The sequence below is a fragment of the Myotis nattereri genome, assembly GCF_964212035.1.
Source record: "Myotis nattereri genome assembly, chromosome: 16".
Taxonomy (NCBI): Eukaryota; Metazoa; Chordata; class Mammalia; order Chiroptera; family Vespertilionidae; genus Myotis; species Myotis nattereri.
Genome location: NC_138091.1, coordinates 52,869,170 through 52,890,281, shown reverse-complemented (window position 1 = coordinate 52,890,281; position 21,112 = coordinate 52,869,170). Strand labels below are relative to the sequence as shown.

General features: G+C 51.0%; 2 protein-coding genes across 3 annotated transcripts in view; one reads left to right on the top strand and one right to left on the bottom strand.

Moving 5' to 3' along the window:
• RAB37 (RAB37, member RAS oncogene family) overlaps window positions 1–20,774 on the bottom strand; it is a gene marked incomplete at its 5' end in the record, with an annotated part of 55,781 nt that extends 35,007 nt beyond the window's left edge. The window contains one exon of one of the 2 annotated variants that reach the window (XM_081110299.1): window positions 20,421–20,774. In XM_081110299.1, coding sequence (XP_080966425.1) covers window positions 20,421–20,492 — 72 coding nt within the window. The remainder of the gene's footprint in view (window positions 1–20,420) is intronic. The other variant, XM_081110300.1, reaches the window with a different exon arrangement.
• On the top strand, window positions 1,956–9,236 carry LOC308532581 (CMRF35-like molecule 1; the record flags this gene model as incomplete). The annotated part of the gene is made up of 7 exons (XM_081110093.1): window positions 1,956–1,967; window positions 2,220–2,640; window positions 3,943–4,066; window positions 6,457–6,569; window positions 7,451–7,473; window positions 7,780–7,929; window positions 8,403–9,236. 7 exons carry the CDS (start codon window positions 1,956–1,958, stop codon window positions 8,556–8,558), a joined length of 999 nt encoding a protein of 332 aa, XP_080966219.1. The 3' UTR covers window positions 8,559–9,236.
• Window positions 20,775–21,112: the final 338 nt, after the last annotated feature.

Genomic DNA, 21,112 nt, shown 5'->3' with positions numbered 1-21,112 from the left:
TGCTTGAGGGAAGGAAAGGAGGGAGGTTGCCAGACAGGGAGGGGGAGGTGATTCTAGGTCTTTGAGGTAGAAGGAAGTAGCAGAAGTTGCTGAGGGACTGGAAAAATCTAGAGGAGGTAGCTTGGTAGGGTGAAGAGGAAAGAAAGGGCTGAGACATGGACAGAGCTTTGAAGTGACCTTGAAGTTGCTGGATGCCACCGGTTTGATTAAAAATTAAGGGGATTGTCTTGAAATGTTGGAAGGCCTCAGGGCTTGGCCTTTGGGCTTCCTCTCTCTCTGGAGTCACTCGCTTGTTAATCTCATCTCCTCTCTTGGCATTAAATGCTATCCGTGTACAGATGACTCCCAATTCTGTATCCCTAGTCCCTGGAGATCTTACTAGATTCCAGAATCTTCTACCCAATTTCCCACTGAACAACTCCCCTCATATATTGACATTTCAAATGTGACCTGACCACACCTTCCCCCTTGAATTCCTTTCTGTCCCACCTTTGCGTTGGGAACCTCCATCCTTCTAGATGCTCAGGCAAAACCTGGGGACATCCATCTCCTCTTATATCCCATAATGACCCTTTGACAGTGTAAGCCACATCCTGTCTCTCCTCTAGTCAAAACCTTCCAATGACCTCCCATCCTACTCAGAGTAAAAATCCAGCTCCTTACTGAGCTACCAGGTGCTAACCATCTGGGTTCTTCCATGTCATTGCTGTGGGCTCTTCTCTATTCTGCTCCCCTGGTTCAATCCACTTCAGCTACAATGAACTTTTAGATGTTCTTTGAACATGCTAGGCACACTCCTGCCTCAGGGCCTTTGCACTGCTATTCTCTTGAGCCACAGGTTCCAGTCCCTCACATCTTTCAAGTCTTTGCTTCTCACAGAGGCCTTTATTGATGACCCTAATTACATTAACATTTTTTTTTTGGCATCATTTTTCTCCCGTTTGTCTCCTCTCTTCCCCCACCTTGATTGAATATAAGCTTCAGGAGGGCAGGTATTTTTTGCACCTACAACCATACCAGGTACAGATTAGACAAATAGTATGAGTTAAATGAGTGAATGTACCTAATGGAGAGGGAGCCATATGATTATTGTAACCACCCCACCCCACCCCAGACCAAATCTTTCTACTTTCATAGAACTGAACTATTGAGACTCTTAACATTCATTAGAGAGGACATACATTGCTCATGGGTATGTAAAATGGTGCAGCCACTTTGGAAAACAATTTGACATTCTTGAAAATGTTAAACACGTGGTTATCATGTGACCCAGCAATTCCACTCCTGGGTAAATACCAGAGAATTGAAAATATATGTTTATGTAAAAAGTTGGATGCAAATGTTCATGGCAACATTATTCCCAAATAGCCCTAAAGTGGGAACAACTCACATGTGCATCAACTGATTCATAAATAAATATAATGTGTTCTGTCCATACGATGGGATTGTTAAAAGCAATCTTCTTTTTTTTTTTAATATACTTTTTATTGATTTTGGAGGGGAAGGGAGAGGGAGAGAGAAATAGAAACATCAATGATGAGAGAGAAACCGTGATCGGCTGCCTCCTACACACCCCTACTGGGAATCAAGCTCAAAACCAGGCAGGTGCCATAACCTGGATTGAACCATGACCTCCTGGGTCATAGGTTGACGTTCAACCATTGAGCCAAACCGGGCAGGCAAAGACTCATTTAGTTTTAAGAAAAATGAAAATACTACACATCGAAACTTAGGGAACATAGCCAAAGCTGTATTCAAAAGTAAATTCTTAGGAAAAACCTAACAGTTGCCCGAAGCGTTCCACAGACTTACCCTGTGAACCAGCAATTCCATTCCTAGGTACATAGCTGAGAGAATTGAAAACACATCCAAGCAAAAAAGTGTATATGAACGTTCATAGCAGCTGGACCTCCTGAGCCCATCAGCACAGGCCAGGAGCACTCACTCCTGTGGCCATGGGCCCGCGGGTACTTCCTCCCCCTGAGACCATTTAACACTGAGACGCTGCAAAAGGACAAAGATTTATGGGCCACAGGGAGCGGGAGGGAGGGAGTTATAGGAGATAATTATTGCTCAGAGTCAGTGCTTCTGTTTCCTTGAGCTCCGCAGTGGTGCCGTTAGGAGGTTTTGGAGGTGGCTCTGAGCCAGTGGAACTTGGAAGGACAAAGGTCTGTGCTGTGGAAGGTGAATTCCTTCCTTGACTCTGTCCCACTCCTCAGGCCTTGGACTTGTCGGAGCTGCTCACAGTGCAGGCGGCGGTGGCCCTGCCCTCAGGTGGTGGTGACAGGTACATGGGTTTGTGTTTTCCAGGCTCATCAGTTGACATCACGGGTCCAGAAGCAGTGAGAGGTCTGGAGCGGGGAGTCTTGACCGTGCAGTGTCACTATGACCCAGGATGGGAGGCCCACAAGAAGTGGTGGTGTCGAGGGGCTGTTTTAGGAAGCTGCAAGATCCTTGTTAAAACCAATAAACCAGCGTTTGGGAAGATGGAGCGTATGTCCATCCGGGACTATCAGACAAACCACACGTTCACTGTGACCATGAAGGAGCTCAGGCGGGAAGATACAGACACTTACTGGTGTGGGATTGAGAGAACTGGAACTGACCCTGGGTTCCGTGTTAAAGTGACCATTGACCCAGGTAAGAGGACGCGCATGTGTGGCTGTGTCTCTTCAGGGCCTGCTCTGCCCTGGTCCCTGAGGTCCCTGTCCAGTGACTCAACTCACTCAGATGAACTGCCACAGAGGAGGGTGAGTCCTGAGTTCTCATGGAACCCTGGCTGCTCACTTAGGTTGGGAGGTGCAGGGTTTCTCTTAGATGCTCTTGGGGCTCCCAGGACCTCCCCAGGATGGATCAAGCCTTTCTGGGCACATTTTTTCTCTGCACAGCTCAGTACCTGAGACTATTGCCCATAAAGACCACGGTGATGGCCCCAGTTTTAGCTCATGGGCTGAGGGAACCTCTTCTGTGGGAACCAATTCCTGCCAAGGCTTCCCTGGCACCTCTGGTGCCCAGGTGTCCCTGCTCTTCCTGGAGGTTGGGGCCCGGGCTCCTAGCCGCTGTCCCACCCCTTGTTCCATATCTGGTCTCAGGGGGCAGGAGGCCCAGCACAGTTGGGGCTGTGGGTCACCCCCGAGGTCTGGAAAGGCTTCCTCAGCCAAACAGTTGCATTCTGGGCGCCCGACATCCCACCATGAGCCATGGATGCATCTGGGCTTAGAGACGTTCTCTTCCTAAGACCTTCTGGAATAGACACTCCAGGGAGCATCTGGGTGTGAACAAGTGTATCTGTTGGGCTCTGCTTTGCCGACCCTCGGACAGCCAGCACCAGCTCACAGGGCACTTATGGCCGGGAGGGGATCTACTCATAGCGTCCCCGCCACACCGGGAACCCGGGCGGCCTGAGGTAGCTGCCAAGTGCAGCACGTTCCTTGTCTCATGGGATCTTGAAAATGATTCTGAGCAGGAACTACCCCATCATAGAAACTTAATAACTTGTTCAAAGGAAAGGCTCTTCCTGAACATGTAATTTGCTCAGGGCCGGCCCTGACCTTAGAAGTCATAGCTCTTGGGTGTGTTAGCTACCTGGCACGTCCCCATTCTGCTCTGGTCCTTGCTGGATAAGTAAGATGGGGGAGGTACTGGCGGAGGCCCTGCCATAAACAGCGGGAGTGTTTAAAGTTTAGCTGAACTCCAGCTGCCATTGCCCTGAGGCAATCCTGGGCCCCCTGAGCCTTCCCGGGCCTGTGTGATGACCCCTTGGACCTGTGCCCAGGTCTGCTACAGCCAAAGAGATGAGTGGCCCAGCTGTAGGCCCCTTCCATGGCCCTGCCCCAGGCTCTGCAGGCCAGGGCAGCCCACATCCTCCCTGGCTCTGAGCTACGTGCAGGGCTGCGGGTGGGACAGCAGGAGAGTGGAATGTAATCTGTTCTGTATGACAAGCACCAACTACAGTGTTGACCCCCACCTCTGCCATCGCCTCCACTGCCAACGCGTTCACAGTACCAGACACCCCAGAAAACTCCACAGGCTTCCTGAATGTGACCAGCCAGCACTCCGATGGCAGGTAGGTCAGCGTGGATGCTGCTGTTCCCTGTGGCCCACTGGTCCCAGACTTCTCCGGTGTGGGGACCCTTTGTGGTCCCACGTCCCAGCCAGGATGCCAGGGGCCCTTCCTCTGGCTCTCAGGCTGCGCAGTGCCCTTGGTGAGCCCCCACCCCATCCTGCGTCCTGGAGCTCAGAGCAGTTCGGAGGATGTTGGTTCATTCACGCATCCATCCCACTTCCGCTGAGTTACATTCTGCTTGGCCGGCACCGTGGTGAGCTCGGGTCACACAGATATAGAGCGCCCCACGCGGAGCTGAGAGTGTGGGAGATGGAGGAGCCGGCAGTCAGGGCAGAGGGCATGGCCAGGGTGTGTGGGCACAGGGTCATGGGGCCACAGTGCCCCCCGGTCCAAATTCTGGGAGAACAGGAAGGGCCTGGGGAAGCCCTGTTTCCCTAGTTACATTAAGGAACAACAGTGACCCTGATAGGCCCTGGTGTCTCTAGAGCCCCTGGCAGCTCACAGAGGACTTTCCTGTGTGTATTCTGTTTGTACGTTGACCCTGCTGACACCACGCACATTCCCATCCTCAGGCTTCCCACACCAGGGACTCCTTAGTCGCCTCACCCATTAGACCTCTCTTTGGGGAGTTTCTTTCTACCGGACTGCTTCTAACAAGTAACAGCAAGGAGTTTCTCATTTTATGAGTCAAAGCCAGACGTACGTACCAGTTAGGGCTTTTGCTCAGCTTTATGGATAACTCACTCATTTATTTAACAAGTAGCTATTGAGCCCCCCTCATATCCAGCACCGATTTAGGGAACACAGGGGATAGGAGATGAACAGAACAATCAAGCTGTCTGTCTGCCCTCTAAGCACTTACAATCAAGAGATAATTGCCCTAACCGGTTTGGCTCAGTGGATAGAGCATCAGCCTGCAGACTGAAGGGTCCCAGGTTCGATTCCGGTCAAGGGCATGTACCTGGGTTGTGAGCACATCCCCAGTAGGGAGTGTGCAGGAGGCGGCTGATCGATGTTTCTCTCTCATTGATGTTTCTAACTCTCTATCCCTCTCCCTTCCTCTCTGTAAAAAAATCAATAAAATATATTTAAAAAAGAGATAATTAATGTACCAAATAGAGTTAATTAATTAATTGATGAAATTATTTTATAAATTTCTGTAAATAGTGACGAGTAAGAGATAATCCTTATACTCATCAGCGCAGACTGCCATCACAAAGCAGCGTCAGCCTAAACAAGCAGTTGCATTCCGGGCGCCTGACATCCTATCGTGAGCCATTGAGGCCTCAAGTTCTGGAGGCCAGAAGTCTCAGTCAGGGTGTCGGTAGGGTTGGTTCTTTCCGAGGCCTCTTCTCCCTGTGTCTTCCCATGGTTTCCCCTTTGTTTGTCAGTGTCCCAGTCTCTTCTTATTATTATAAGAACCCCAGGCATTTCCTCCCAGAAGAGGAGGCGAGGGTGAGAAGAGTAAGAAATGAGGAAAGAGAGAGAGTGTGTGTGTGTTGTGGGGTGTGTGTGTGGGGGAGAGGGGGGTGCTCTCGGGCAGGGGAGGGCAGTGGAGTTCTATGTCAGCCTTGGCCATTTTCTGGGAATGAAACGGGGCTGTTCTGGGATGTTGAGCACAGGAGGGGGTGCTGGGACTCTGGTTAAAAGCATCCCTGGCTGCTGTGCTGTGTTGATGATGAACAACAGGAGGGTGCATGAGTTTCCTGTGGCTGCCATAACAAAACAGCACAAACTGGGTGGCTTAACACTAGACAAGTTTATTCCCCCACAGCCCAGGAGGTCCATGATCTGAAATCAAGGTGTCGGCAGGGCTGGCTCCTTGGGGCGCAAAGGTAGAGCCTGTCCCATGCCTCTGTCTTGGCTGTTGGTGGCCGGCAATCCTTGGCGTTCCTTGGCCTGTGGCTGAATCATTCGTCTCTGCCCCTGTTGTCACATGGTCTCTGTGACCGTGTCCCTGTTGCCCAAATTTTCCTTTTATAAGGACACTAGTCATTGGATTAGGCCCACCCTAATGCAGTACGACATCATCTTGATCACATCTGCAAAGCTCTTATTTCCAAATAGGTCATCTTCCCAGGTTCTGAGTGACATGAGTTGTGGGCTGGGGGACACTGTGCAGCCAGGTCAGAGGACCAGTGAGGAAGCAGGAGACCTCGCCGGTGCCTGTTGTCATACTTCTCTTAGGCTTCTAGACCCATGAAACTCCCTTGTGGAGCCCTCCCCTCCTTTAAAAACAACAGCCATTTCCGAGGGCACCCAGGAGTGGGGCTCCCAGGCTGGAAACTGCGAGTCAGAAGGTGTGTGGCCCTGTCTGCTACCGGGTGGATGGGATCAGGCCCAGGGGCAGGAGGTGAGCCAGGGCTCCCCGTGTCTTCTGTTGTTTCCAGGGGCGACTCCCTGAAGCTCTCCATCCTCCTGCCCCTCTTCATTGTTCTGTTGCTGCTTCTCCTGGTGGCAGCCTCACTGCTGGTGTGGAGAGTGGTAAAGCGACAGAGGAAAGGTGAGAGGACCTGGCTGGGCTGGGCTGGGGGTGGGCTGGGCTGGGTGGAAGTGTGTGTGTCAATGGCTGGGATGGTCATCCAGGAGCCGTCGGTCCACGGGGTTGCCCATGGGGTTTGGAAGGGGTGTTTTCCCAAAGGCCGCTGGTAGCTGAGCCCAGGAGGCGCTGACATTAGCTGTCTGCCTTGCACACCCCTCCTTGCCCTTCTCTTCTCTCTGACCCACCACTTCCTTCTCTGTTTCCTGGCTTGACTCCTGGTGGCAGAAGCGGCCATGACTGTAGGCCCATTTTGGGAACCCAGACACTTCAGTGAAATTCATATGGTTGCCAAGGAGGTACTGAGCTGACACCGAGGTAGGCAGAAACACACACACATGCAAGAACACATATAACACAGTGCATGCACATGCATGAACACACATTTAACACACACATGCACACAGAAATTATACATATGCACACACACATGTGTGCGTGCATATGCATCACACACAGTCCTCTGGGTTTTATTATAAAGGTTGGTTGAGATTCCTACTTTTGCTCCTCCTCTGCTCAGCCATTCACTCACAAGCCAGCCTCATCCAACGGGATCTGGCCCCAAGCAAACCCTCCTCCTGTCTGGCTCCACTTCCACATCCTCACGTAATGGCACCGCCCCTTCTCAGAGCACACTGGGACCTGCGCTCTCTCTCATGGGGTCCTCTCCACCCCCCTCCCTCCCCCCAGCCTGGGAGGTCTTGTAGTCTGGGAGGAGGGAGCCTGGCTCTGTTCATCACATTTTCTCCCAAGTACATTGTCCGTGGCTCACATTATAAATACTTTCTGTGCTCCTCAGTATCTAGAGTTTTGAAACTAAAAATCTGACTGTTTTTGTCTTTTAGCTGCTGGGATATCCCCAGAGCAGGTAAGAGAGTCCCTGAGGTCAGACCAGCACTTTCCCTCATTTTCTGTCTCCCAGGGGCCCTGAGGTCCAAAGGTATCAGGCAGACCATGTGCCCAAGTGTCTGAAGGGGTCTCCCCATCATCCTCCCAGCTGCAAGGCCAGGGTGGATGGAGGGGGTCCTGGAAACAGCCAGAGGAGGGGAGGGCTGGAAGGGTAAAGGCGAAGGAGACAGAGATGTGGGGGCTGCATAGGAAGCTGGGAGGGGGGCAGGGCAGCAGAGGGGCTGGTGTCCTTCTGCGGAACAGGAACCTGGGCTTCCTCTCCCAGGTGCTCCAGCCCCCGGAGGACAATGTCTGCTATGCCAACCTGAACCTGAAGCAGACAGGAGCCTCGCCCAGCTCTCCCAGGAAGAGGGCCCCCACACAGCCCTCCTCCTCTGCCCAGGACGACCAGGGGGAAGTGGAGTACATCACCATGGTGGGTACTTGCTGGGGCCGCTGTGGGCCTTGGATTCATCGTCCCTGCTTTGAGGATGGACTTTCTCCCGCCCCTGTGGGCACAGAGGAGGGTGGGTGCCGGGCACAATCGCAGCCATTGAAAGACTTGCCTGCTGAGCTCCCCAAGGCGCTTGGCCTTCAGAAGTGTCTCCATATCAGGTCTCCACATGGGGGACTGGGAGCCGGTCAGTGGAGACCCAGCCAGGCCCAGTGACCTGGTAGCACACGCAGAACGTGCTGCCCTGGCACGGAGTTGAGGGAGAGTCACCTGCTGTGGCTAGAGCTCAGGGTGCCCTGCAGGGAGGAGGGAGGCGGGGCTGGAGGGCCTGGGAGTGGCCTTCAGAGTTCCCGAGGGGCGTGTCCCCCAGCCTCAGGGAGGCCTCCTCATCCAGGAGCACAGCACCCCACCCCTCCCCCCACAGCCTCCCTGACCCACATATGTCTTTGTTACAGGCCCCCTTTCTGGACAAGGACATTTGCTATGCAGCTCTGTCTCTGGACACCTCAGATCAGGACTCAATCTACATCAACACACAGGACCTCAACACTCCCCTTCCCAGCAGGAGCCAGGAGGAGCTCATCCAATACAGCACCATCAGGAAGCCTTAGGTGTGCAAGGACCCCCTGTCCGACCCCACATGAGGCCTGTCAGCACGTTCCTGCCTCGTCTGCTTTCTGCTCCCAGTCCTCTCATCACCCCCAGCCCGGAACTGGGCTCCAAGCCTGGTCTCAGGGGGCTTCTGGGAGATAGATAGGGGTCTCCCCATTTTCCTTCCTCTCCCAGAAGCTGGGGCTATGGTCTGGGGCAGCTGAGGGAGGAATAATGATGATCATGACAATAATAGCAACAAACCTCTATTTATTGCTGCCATGTCTGATGGGTTGAATAACAGCTCCCAATGCTATGTATGTACTAATCTCCAGAACCCGTGAGCATTAGCTTCTTTGGCCAAAGGGGCTGGGCAGATGTAATTAAATGAAGGATTTGGAGATGCGGAGATTGTTCTGCATTATCCCGGCAGGCCCTAAATAGAACCACAAGGGTCCTCCTTGTAAGAGGGAGGCAAGAAGGTCACAAGAGAAGGCGCTGTGACGACGGAAGCAGAGGTTGGAATGACGCGGCCAGGAGCCAAGGAAAGCTGTAGCCTCTAGAAGCTGGAAAAGTCAAGGACTGGATGCGTCAGAAGGAACCAGCCTCGCGGAGACCCTCACCTAAACCCAGTGAAAGGGATTTGGAACTTTTGGCCTCCAGAACTGTAGGAGCATAAATGAACATTGTTTTCATTGAGCCACTAAATTGGAGGTAATTGGTTAAGCCACGTTGGGAACAGATACCCTATGGTGGCAGGTGCTCTTTCCTAAATGCTCTACCTATAGAAACTCATTCAATCCTCACAACAGGGCGCCTCCATTACTGCCCCATTTTACAGATGAAGAGTCGAGGTCCAGAGAGAGTCTGGGCCACTACCCTGCACTGTGGGTCTAGGGAGGATAGTGTGTGTGTGTGTGTGTGTGTGTGTGTGTGTGTGTGTGTGTGTGCAGGCACCTGCATTCACACAGCAATAGTTAGTGAATATTTACAAACTCCGGACTCACCATGCTTCTTCTAGAGTCCTGGTAGCCCTCTCTCCAGAGCAGTGGTCAGCAAACTGCGGCTCTCGAGCCACATGCGGCTCTTTGGCCCCTTGAGTGTGGCTCTTCCTAAGCCTTAGGAGTACCCTAATTAAGTTAATAACAGTGTACCTACCTATATACTTTAAGTTTAAAAAATTTGGCTCTCAAAAGAAATTTCAATCGTTGAACTGTTGATATTTGGCTCTGCTGACTAACGCGTTTGCCGACCACTGCTCCAGAGCATGTCCTGAATCCTGTCCCCTCCCCTTGTCTCCATGGTGACCAGCCTCATCCAAGCTGCCATCCATCCCCTGGCTGGAGTCCCTCTTTCCATCTGTGTCCATTCTCCCAGCAGCCAGACCTGCTCACTCCCTGCTTATCACCCTCGGGTGGCTTCTTCCACAGCCTATGAGGCCACCGGGATCCATGGTCCCTGCCTGAGCCTATGACCCTGTCTCTGCCAACTCTCCCTGCCCCTTGCTGTCCTTCACACCCAGGGGCCTTCCTGCTGTCCTTGGAACTTAATAAGGCTTGTTAACCCTCACCTGAGGATATATATATTTTCCATTGATTTTCTTAGAGAGAGTGGAAGGGAGGGGGAGATAGAGAGACAGAGATAGAGAGAGAGAAAACATCGATGTGGGAGAAACACATCAATTGGTTGCCTCAGGGTCGGGGGCCTGGAAGTGTTTAGGGGCCATTATCAGTGAGTCCTGGGCTGGCCTCACTTCTCACAGCTGTGGACACCCAAGGGGCCTGGGGAGGATGGTGGCCATCCCAGCATGATGGTGCTCTCCCTCCCGGGGGAATTCCCTAGCCTGGCCACAGCTTTACGATCCGATCATGGGGATTTGCAGAGTCCTGACAAGCTTACATATTCTTGGGCTGGTCATTTGTGCTGGGGGGATCAGAGAGAGACCGTGTGACCTTGGCTGTTTTAGGATTTACACCGAACAGGAAGTGCTGACAGAGAGATCTTTAAACGGAAAAGGTCAACGTTAAGCAAAATCAGAGTGAGGCAAAATAGCAAAATAAAAGTCAAAATAGAAAGCCCGGGGCCAGGGCACCGCTGTGCCATTTTAACTTCTGTGTATAACGGGGTTTTACTGCTGAGTTTTTAAGCAGCCAGCGCCAAGCAGAATCCACAAGTACCTGGGTTTGTCGGACTAGTTACATCTTTTCTAGTAACTAGTGGAGTTCCTGCCATGAATCTCCTGACGTAAATCGAGAAACACCAGGGAGACTAGAATGCAGCTCAGTTTAGTTTGGCTGGAGGACTCTGGTTGCTTCTGCCTTTTTCTGGACCGTGGATATGGGCTGGAAATGGAAGTTTCTGGCAGCCTGGCTGAGCTGAGGAAAAAGAAACCAGCTTAGAAAGACGGATCCATGCCCGGCTGGCATGGCTCATTGTTGAGCATTGACCTGTGAGCCAGGAGGTCACGGTTCCATTCCCTGATCCCTGGTATGGGGCGTGCAGGAGGCATCCGATCAATGGTTCTCTCTCACCATTGATGCTTCTGTCTTTCTCTCCCTCTTCCTTCCTCTCTGAAGTCAATAAAATATATTTTTCTTAAAAAGAAAGACATCCACTCTGATCACTTTCAATTGTTTTATTTAAGTTTTTATAAAGGTGTCCACCAGATATACTGCTGGGTTGGTGGCTGTCTTTAAAGGGACCTTTTCATGTCCTCAGAGACGGGGTTGACTAGCCCATGGCACTTGGGAAAGCTGCCCCATCCATCCTACAGCGGCACGGAGCAGACTGCTGGCTGTGGTCCTCCCGGGAAGCATCCGGGTCCTTTCGGTGGGCCTGACTACAGGAATCTACCTCGAAGCCAGTCCAATTTGTTCAAGCCAGAACTGGAGCTTAGACCGTGGTCTGGAAATGGTTAGGGCCCCAGGGGAAGGGAAGCAAACATATGCAAGAGGTACGAAAGGAAGTTGTTTCGTAATGTTTATAGATTGGCATCTCAGCGTTGTCTCGGCCATATCCGGTGGCTCCACGAGTACTTTAAGGCAGATTTTGGGTGCTGGTCTAGCACCTTTACTGCAAGAGAGAGAAAGTCCAGACATGGTTCTTCTGGTCTGAGTGACGGTGGCATTGGCCATTTTGTGGTACCGTTTCCAGGCGAGCGCACTTCCGCAAAGGCAAATGCCAAGGTATCTAACCACTCAGCTCTGGCGGAGTGCCTCATTAGTCACAGCCTGTCTAATGCTACTCGGGCTTCCCTCCTCTGGCTGTTGAATTATTAATATTTAAAGATTCTACTTTATAAAAGTTGTAGGGTTTGGGCAGTCTTCTTTTGAGAATGCTGTGCTTTCAGAAGACGGAGCCTTTCTGAGCAGTTGACAGGGACAGGCACACTGGACTGGTAACCTTCAAAATGATGAAGACAAGTGTTGGATTGATCTTAAAAACAGCAGCCGCTTAGCCTTGGGAGGGCCAGGCTGCTGGACTAAGTCGATTTCACGTAATCAACAATGTTTTAGATCCGGAGGGACTGATCCAGGCTTTTATTTTACCAAGTAGGTGCGTTTTTCGCCAAAGTGATTGGAATTGATAATTAATCGGTCACTTCACTGAAAGAGTTGGTTAAATCAGGGAATCATGAAAGAGGTATTCTTTCTCTAAATGCTTTGTCTTGACTCCAAATACTTAAGTGTGTAGCAGTTCGCTGGTATTTTGATGTAGACCTGAGCCAATCCTTTGCCGTTCTCAAGGGCTGTTGCCAGTTCAGCATGAACTGCACACATGTGGTGTGGGGCCGGAGTCCAGTTCCAGTTTGTCTGATGTGGAGGAAGATGCGCGAGACACTTGTGAAGCAATCAGATTGCAAAGCCCTTTCTCATTTTCCTGTTTTTACTCAGAATATTTCACAGCTCTCTCACTCATTCCTAATTTGACTGCATTAAAAAAAAAATGACATGCTTTTATCGAGTCTTTCCAAAGCATTCCATTTAGTTTTTGTAGAAATAACAGTTCTCTTTTTGCTTACACTCTTTTTCATTGGTATCCTTTCTGTTGATACTCTTCGTTGATGAGCTCACGGATGCAGGCATTAAATCACACCCTCATAATGACTGCGCACGACGGGCCTAAGCAAGTTTGGGCCCGAACACAGTTGACGCTCGTTAAACGCGCACCTCAATGGGCGAGAACAGAAGAACCTACTCTTTGCCACAGGGACCAAGTCAGGATGTTTCACCAAGAGACTAAAGGGTGTTGGTTGAACTAGTAAGAGTGGAATTGGTGAAGAAAGTTTCCACTGAACCATCTGTTATGACCATAATTTCATAAAAGAAAGGACAGCCAAGGACCCCAAGTCAGAATAGCAGTCAGTGTTTCCCAAGAAAAGGTAGTTGGTGACTTTATGCCAAGGTGGACTTACGTCGTGTGCACCTTACCTCCTCCTAAGGGAGGGTAACTTTATCAGGGGCAGGCACTCACATATGGACTCAGGATTGGCAGCCACTGATCTTGTTCATACTGTTCTCTGGACATGATTCCCCCCAGTACGTCCCAGCTGGTGTAGTCTAGCATTCCCTTCACGACCTCTCGTAACCCTGCGCGTCTGGGTGCTGACTCAGGCCGTCAGTCATGAGGGCCCCCTGGCCCAACGCCAGATTCCCCCTGCCCAGCACAAGCCCTTCCCCACAGTGATCTCAAACTCACATGGCCCTGCCCTGAGGGTGCGGGGTTCTTGCCTCAAGGCAGGGTGACTGACTCATTGGTTTTGCCGAAGAACCTCTGAGGACAGGTTCAGAATTAAGGACTGGGTAAGACTCCGTTTCTAAGGCTCAGGAACAGACAAGGCACATGTCGAACCCTCGTGCGGTAGGAAATCTGCTCTTTGCAGAGCGGAAGGGAGTCTTTTTTGTGTTCCCTGCAGGTCCCTGAGGGAAAACCCCATCTTGGCGAGTCTCTGAGGGCTCCTGCATCCCTTCCTGTCACCTTCCTACCTTCTGTGCCACCAACCCACATGGCCCCAAGCCTACCATTGATTAGCTTATTAATTTTTCATTGTATGTTATAGAATATCTGATGCATACTACATACTTATATACAGTGTATCCATGTTATAAAGGACAGCGCTGAAGAAATGGAACGTTACAAATACCACTGAAGCCACACAGCTCATTATTTGCCTTTTTTTTTCTTCCAAAGAGGAATATGGTTGCATAGGTAGCTCTAGCAGTCCATGGCAGCCCTTGGCCACTATTCTCATCTTCATATTAATGGGTAAAGTCATCAGATGAGCTGGTCTGCATTCTGTGGTATTCTTTTTTTTAAAAAAATATTTTTATTGATTTCAGAGACGAAGGAAGAGAGGGAGAAGGATAGAAACATCAATGATGAGAGAGACTCACTGATTGGCTGCCTCCTGTACACTCCACACTGGGGATCGAGCCTGCAACTCGGGCATGTGCCTTGACCGGGAATCGAACCATGACCTCCCGGTTCATAGGTTGATGTTCAACCACTGAACCATGCAGGCCAGGCGATTCTGTGGTATTCTGTACTAAACTGACAAGTCTGTGCAGCTCTTCTTATTTTAATATTTTCCTCTCCCTCCCCCCGCCCCAATGCCCAATCGTGTCTGTGTTATTGAAGGACCCGGTGATTGGTTTGTCACTTGAAAAGCACTGGAAGGAGCTGCAAAGTTCAGATGATGTACTCATTTCAAATTTCACACAGCCTTCGCAGGATTAATGATAAGCCACAGAAGCAGAAGAACTAAGCCCAGAGACCCAGCGTCCTCCCATGGGAACACCTTGCTGTCTGGCTCACGGCAAGTGAAAGCAGAACTGGGAGAGAAAGCATTTTATCTTAAAATACAATGAGACATGAGAACAGATGTGAGAGCAGGTGACGGTAAAGTGAAGGAGTTTCTGCCCCGAGCGGCCCTGATGTCAGTACATCTTGGCTTGCTTCCCTGGGGCTGTAATTCTGCAGTTGGGTTTTGATGGAGCCAAATCCCCAGGGGATAATGTTGCTCAGCTCCCAAGACCCAATTAAGGGTGACTCACTGCATCAAGCCTCCTTTACAGGGGCATCTGAGCAGCTCCAGGGGCAGAGTCTTGAACCTGCATGGTGACCGAGTGTCCCCCACTGGCATGGACCCCGGTGTTTGTCCCGGGCCAGGCTGAGATTGTCGCCAGGGCTGTGCTAGAATTTCGTGACGTCTTTGTACAAAAGTAATTAAGACTTTCGATATGGCGACCCCAGAGTGTTAAACCAATCACGAGGCCCTTCTGAATGTGGGGCCTGTGTGACACCCATGAAGCCAGCCTTGTTTGGCGGGCACCCCCCTCACTTCTCACCAGCCTTTCTGTGACCAAGGTTGCTTATGCCTTATACCCACTGGAAAAATCCAGGCACCTTCACCCACTCACCCTGGTCCCAAAAGGAGGAGAAAGAGCTTCCCCTAATTCTAGCCTGAGCCTCCCCTCCTGTGTCCTCGTCCCCTGTCCCCACAAGAACCTTCTTCTTGGGTGGTTGAAAGTTGGGTCATCTATTCCCTCCACAGGAAAGTCTACTCTCACCCAAAGGTGAGGGCTAGCTCCAGGGCCCCAGTAAGCCAATAATTTTATAGGGTGACATCAGTTCATTGCCTAAAGTCCAGTTATTAATAACCTAAGTCTGATTATGCAGCCTTTTTTTTTTTTTTTTTTTTTTGGGAAGGGAGAGGAAGAGAGAGAGAGATAGAAAAAAAAAATGTTGATGTGAGAGTGAAACATGATCAGCTGCCTCCTGCATGCCCCGATGGGGAATCAAGCCTGCAACCCAGGCAAGAGCCTGGACTGGGAATTGAACCGGCAACCCTTTGGTGCATCAGATGACGCCGAACCACACTGGCCAGGGCTGGTTATTCATTCTTAAATGACACCATGTGTGAGACACAACTCGCCCAGTTTAGGTGCGAGAATGACAAGTTTATTTCTTTTTCAGTCACTTCTCATTAAAGACATAAAAATATTGGGACCCAGCCTCCCCTGTGACTCCCCTGGGATCAGCTGCTGTGGCTGCATGGCTGCCTACAGCTAACACCACCCGTTTCTCTTGGAAACCAAGCTCTTCCACGCTCATCTTCAGGGCTGGGCATGTGACCCATTTCAGTCCAATGAACATTGGATCTAGGTCGAGAGGCCCAGAGAGTAATACCCAAGCCATTGCTCAAGCCACCAGATCCAACTGGGCGGCACCCCCAGGCTTCTCAGCTGCATGAGCCAATGAATTCTCTTTTTTGCTTCGATAGTTTAAGTAGAGATTTGCTTTGCCTTTAAAAGGCCCTTAACAACAAAAGAGAAGGAGGGACTGAGAGCAAGAACATGTCATCACTGGCCCTGCTTATACCTTATGAGAGGAGGTGTGTGAGTGTGTGTGTGAGTGAGTGTGTGTGTGTGTACTGATGGCAGCCAGGGGCAGAGGTGCAGAAAGCAAGAAGAAATATGAGCTTAAACATGACTTGGTTCAAGACACCTAAAGTTATACAAATTATACAAGATGCATAAAGGCATTTGCAGAAGCAGATGCTGTTAAACAACATCCCCACCCGGATGGGTAAAAGCTGTCCCTGATGAGCAGAGATGCAAATAAGAGGAGGGAGCAGACATTGGCATCAAGGTCAGGGAATAGGCACCACTTGCTAGGGGGACTCTGGAGCTCCACTTCTTTCAACAATTACACCATTATCTCCCCTGGGAGGATGGACCCCGCTGGGAAGGGCGTGCAATCCTCCCCTGTGGGCTCCAGGGCGGCTTCTCTGGCCTGAGCGGGAGGTGGAGACAGGAGCAGGCCAGGGTAAATTTAGAGCCACTTCAAGTGTCCGTTCAACACTTCCCCCATCGGGTGCTCACCTCTGGCTGTTTACCTCCAGCCAAGCTGGGTTTCCTGCCCTGAACATGGAGGAAGTCAGAGCCCTTCCCCAGAGCAGCTGGTAAGAGGAAACATCAGCACACCAACAGCCATGCGTTCCAGGAACTTTCTCACGAAAGGGCCCAGGGACTCCACACGAGAGGGGAGAGCGCAGAGGGGGAGGCCTGCAGAGCATGGAAAATGACGTTGGGGGTTGGTCTGAGTCACCATCCTTTACTGCTCAGGCTGCCCAGGAGGACCAGCCAGCGCCACCCCCCATGCCAGCTGCCTGCCCTGGGATCTGGGCAGGACCCACAAGCTAGCGATCACAGGTGATATGACCTGCACTTCATCCATTTATCTGAGTCTGCCGGCTTTCCAGCAGGAGGAAAACAAGCTGCTGGAGACATTCTACAGGGAGGGATGGAGACATTCTACAGGGAGGGATGGAGACATTCCACAGGGAGGGATGGAGACATTCTACAGGGAGGGATGGAGATATTCCACAGGGAGGGATGGAGACATTCCACAGGGAGGGATGGAGACATTCTACAGGGAGGGATGGAGACATTCCACAGGGAGGGATGGAGACATTCTACAGGGAGGGATGGAGACATTCCACAGGGAGGGATGGAGACATTCTACAGGGAGGGATGGAGATATTCCACAGGGAGGGATGGAGACATTCCACAGGGAGGGATGGAGACATTCTACAGGGAGGGATGGAGATATTCCACAGGGAGGGATGGAGACATTCTACAGGGAGGGATGGAGACATTCCACAGGGAGGAAAGCTGCTCACTTTTCTGGGTTTTTTTGTTTGTTGCTGAGCTGAGGATGGAAATGTGGCAACAAGTGGAGATTCTGCTCTCATTTTGGTTACATGTATTTTTTCTTTAAAAAACCCACCACTTGCCCTGGCAGGGGTGGCTCCATGGGATGAGTTGTTTCATGCACTGAAAGGTTGCTGGTTCCCTTCCAAGTCAGGGCATATGCCTAGATTTCAGGCTCAATCCCTGGTTGGCGTGAGAGCCATTTTTTATTTTTATTTTTTGGTGTGTGTGTGTGTGTTCTCTTATGATGCCCAGCATAGCTCCTTACACTTTGGAAATGCTCGATACCGCTTTGCTGAAGGACTAGGTGAGGCACATGGGCTCCCGAGGGATGCAGAAATCACCAGGTGAGCAGTACAAGAGGGAAGTGAAGGACAAATGCAAGAGAGGAGTGAGCCCTGACCGGTTTGGCTCAGCGGATGGAGCGTCGGCCTGCGGACTGAGGGCTCCCGGGTTCGATTCCGGTCAGGGGCATGTGCCTTGGTTGCAGGCACATCCCCAGTGGGAGGTGTGCAGGAGGCAGCTGATTGATGTTTCTCTCTCATTGATGTTTCAAACTCTCTATCCCTCTCCCTTCCTCTCTGTAAAAAATCAATGGAATATATTTAAAAAAAAAAAAAAAGAGAGGAGTGAGAGAAGTAGAGATGACCTGCTTGCCTTTCCCACTCACGGAGAGGACGTGTTATGCAGAGTCAGAGAGAATGGAAATCGCGTGTGGGACAGACACTGTCGGTTCTTATCTCATCAGTAATTCCTTTATTCCCCAACAGGGACCAAGCCCTGGATGAATGGATGGACAGTCCACATCTTTCTGCCCCCTGGGTGCTGGTCTTTGTGAAATGCTACGGAGGTGACTGATTGTAGCTTAGCAATTGTTTGCCCCTCTTGGAACAAGACTGGCATGTAGGTATTCATCGGAGCACTGGTGATAGTGAGTTAGAGCTCTATTTAAAAAATATTTTCATTGATTTCAGAGAGGAAGGGAGAGGGGGGGGAGATAGAAGTATCAATGGTGAGAGGGAATCTTTAATCGGCTGCCTCCCCCACACCCCTTACTGAGGACCAAGTCTGAAACCCAGCATGGGCCCTGACCAGGAATTAAATCATGATCTCCAGGTTCATGGGTTGATGCTCAAACACTGAGCTGCACTGGTTGGGCATGAGTTACAGCTCTTCTTTTTTTTTTTTTTTAATTAAATCTTTATCGTTCAGATTATTACATTTGTTCCTCTTTCCCCCCCCCATAACTCCCTTCCTCCCAGTTCCCATCCCACCCCACAGACTGTCCCATGAGTTACAGCTCTTAAACGGAAGTTCCTTTGTCCTGATTCACTAGCATCTGGGCAAACACTGCCCCCTGTCTGTGCTTCGTGTTCCCAGAGCTCACAGTCAGGCCTGGCTCAGCAAGAACCCAACCCTTGGGCTGTTCCTGAGCCTCTAACTCACATCTTTGCCCTTGATGGCTCTCAAGGCTGTACTGGTAGCGAGAGAGGGTGGGGCATATCCGAGGGAAAGAGCAGCAAGGTTGTCCACATGTTTTAAATTATTTAGTTGCATAAAATATTCAGATTTGTGAGCACAACAGCAACTCTACTTAAAAACTCCAGGCATGTGATGGATGAACTCAAGGTTTCCAAGCAGTTCCCAGCTTCCAGCCCACCCCCCAGGAATATCCTAAGAGCTGCTCAGGCTCATCTGGGTCAGCTTCCAACTGTTGGGACCAGCGAAAGTGCAAGTGCGATCCAAGGCGAATGCTATTTGGCGTATGGTTTTCATATAAGTAAATTTCAATGAGAGGTTTTAGGCCACCCACACCTCACCTCCTCTATGTCCCAGAAAAAGAAAATATTCAACTTGCAAAACAAACCGGCGAACAAATAATATATTACCCAACATCTTCCCTCCAAAAACAATAAGCCAGGCATCTTTTTTCCTATTTGTGGGTAAATAAAGTAAGGCCCACAGATGTTGTTCAAAGTCACATCAAGGTCTGTCTGATTCCAAGCCTGGGGGTTCTTTCCACCATATAGCAAGTCTTTTCTGACAAGTTTCCAGGACTATTTGACATACCATCTGGCTGCTCTGTCAAAACATGAAATGATTCTTCCTCCTTCGTAATGGTAACCTCTGGGGAGGAAGATGGAGGAGAGTGTGTGGGACGGGGTATGTGGGGGGAGTTCTGGGAAACCGGAAGGTCCCATCTCTTTATCTTGTTAGTGGTTGCCCAGAGGTGCTCACTTTGTAATAATCCATCAGGGTGTACACGCATGATTTGAGCTATTCTTGTGTTTATTCTTACTTCAATAAAAGTTTATTTTAAAAACCCTTCTTCCTAGCAACTGATGTTGGAAGGGGGGGCCTACATCCCTTAGTCAATGTGTTCTAATGAAACAGTAGGAATTCTTTGGGCTCTACTATATATACTTAAAAAATAAGACAAGTATGTTAAGACCCTGCCCCTTTACAAATAAGGTTCTGATTCTTTCAAAACAATGGATTTTGGATTAAAAAATGTTGCCTAGAGTGAGGCTGCCACTTTCCCCAATAATCATTACAAGAGGAGACCTACATTACTGAGGACTGAGCTGCATAAGGAACTTGAATGAGGGAAGCCTCGGACGAACAAGAACTTTGAAATAAGCAGACAGTTTCAGGAGGATATGACTAAGTTAAGGCTGGAGGGCAGGTTTCTGGAGTCACGAGGGAGTCTGGCTTGAAAACAACAATTTTTTTTTCCTGCTGCAGATCACTTCTGTGTCTAATTTTAGCCGAGTTGGCCAGGAATTGAGCTCTTTGACCACAATTGTAGGACCTAAAGAGACTGGAGCTTGGGTGGGAAGACAAACAGCCTCCCCAGCAGTTACACGGGAGTTCAGATGGATGAGAGGCAGGAGGGGGTGAATGAGAAAGGGACGCCAGGTGATTTAAATGAATGAACGAAGCTCCTGGCGATCTGAACCTCTGGCGGCGGCCCCTCCCCCAGAGCACACGCATCTCTGGTTTGAGCAGTAAACAGGATCCAACAGAAAGGGTTCCCTAGGCTCACGGATAGGGGCGAGTTTCTTCTTAAGTCCCTAAGCCAAGTCAGGGGAACAGAGAGAACTCCTGGTGAGGGCGCCTTCTCCCAGCGTTGGGATGAGGGCGGGGGCCTGGAGGGGGTGGTCTTACCTTATGCAGGACATGCTCATGGAAGTCAGGGCCAGCTCCCCCCTGGTAGGAGTTGAGTCTCTGCAGGTCCATGTCCGGCTTGGAGCCCGCGGATCCCGCTCTCCCACGTTCTGCGTCAGAGCTTCCGGAAGCTGGGTCCCGGCTCCAGGCTCAGCTGGGCGCTGCAGGCTCGGGTCTAAGTCCCGCGGGTCGGGCCGGGCCGCATCCGGGTTCAGCACTGGACAGCGCCCGCGGCGGCCGCGCGTAGCACCCGGAGCTCAGGTCCCCACCTCGGCGTTTCAGCACCAGGAACAGCGGCACCGTCCCTGTGGGACCAGAGTTCTGAGACCTGGTCTGCTCTGAGTCCCCTGTCTCGTGACTCCAGGGTGCGGGGAGGGACGCCAGCTTTCAGTCCAGCCAGCGGCCCGTGCGGATCTCATTCAGCTATGGGATCTCCGGAGGCTCAGCGACCCGGCTGCATTCGCAGGGCATTGCGGTCCCTGAGCTCAGGGTTCCTGATTCTCAGTGAACGAGCGTCCCCGTCACACCACGCAGCTCAGCTCTTCCCCAGGGTTTGCAGAGGCGAAGTCCCCAGACGCTGGCGCCGCTCCTCTCTTCTCGCTGGCAGCTCCCTCCAGCATCTATGAGACAAACAGCGGTGTGAAGCCTGGGACTGATAGATGACGAGCCTTAGGGAGCCCCTGAAGTCTCTG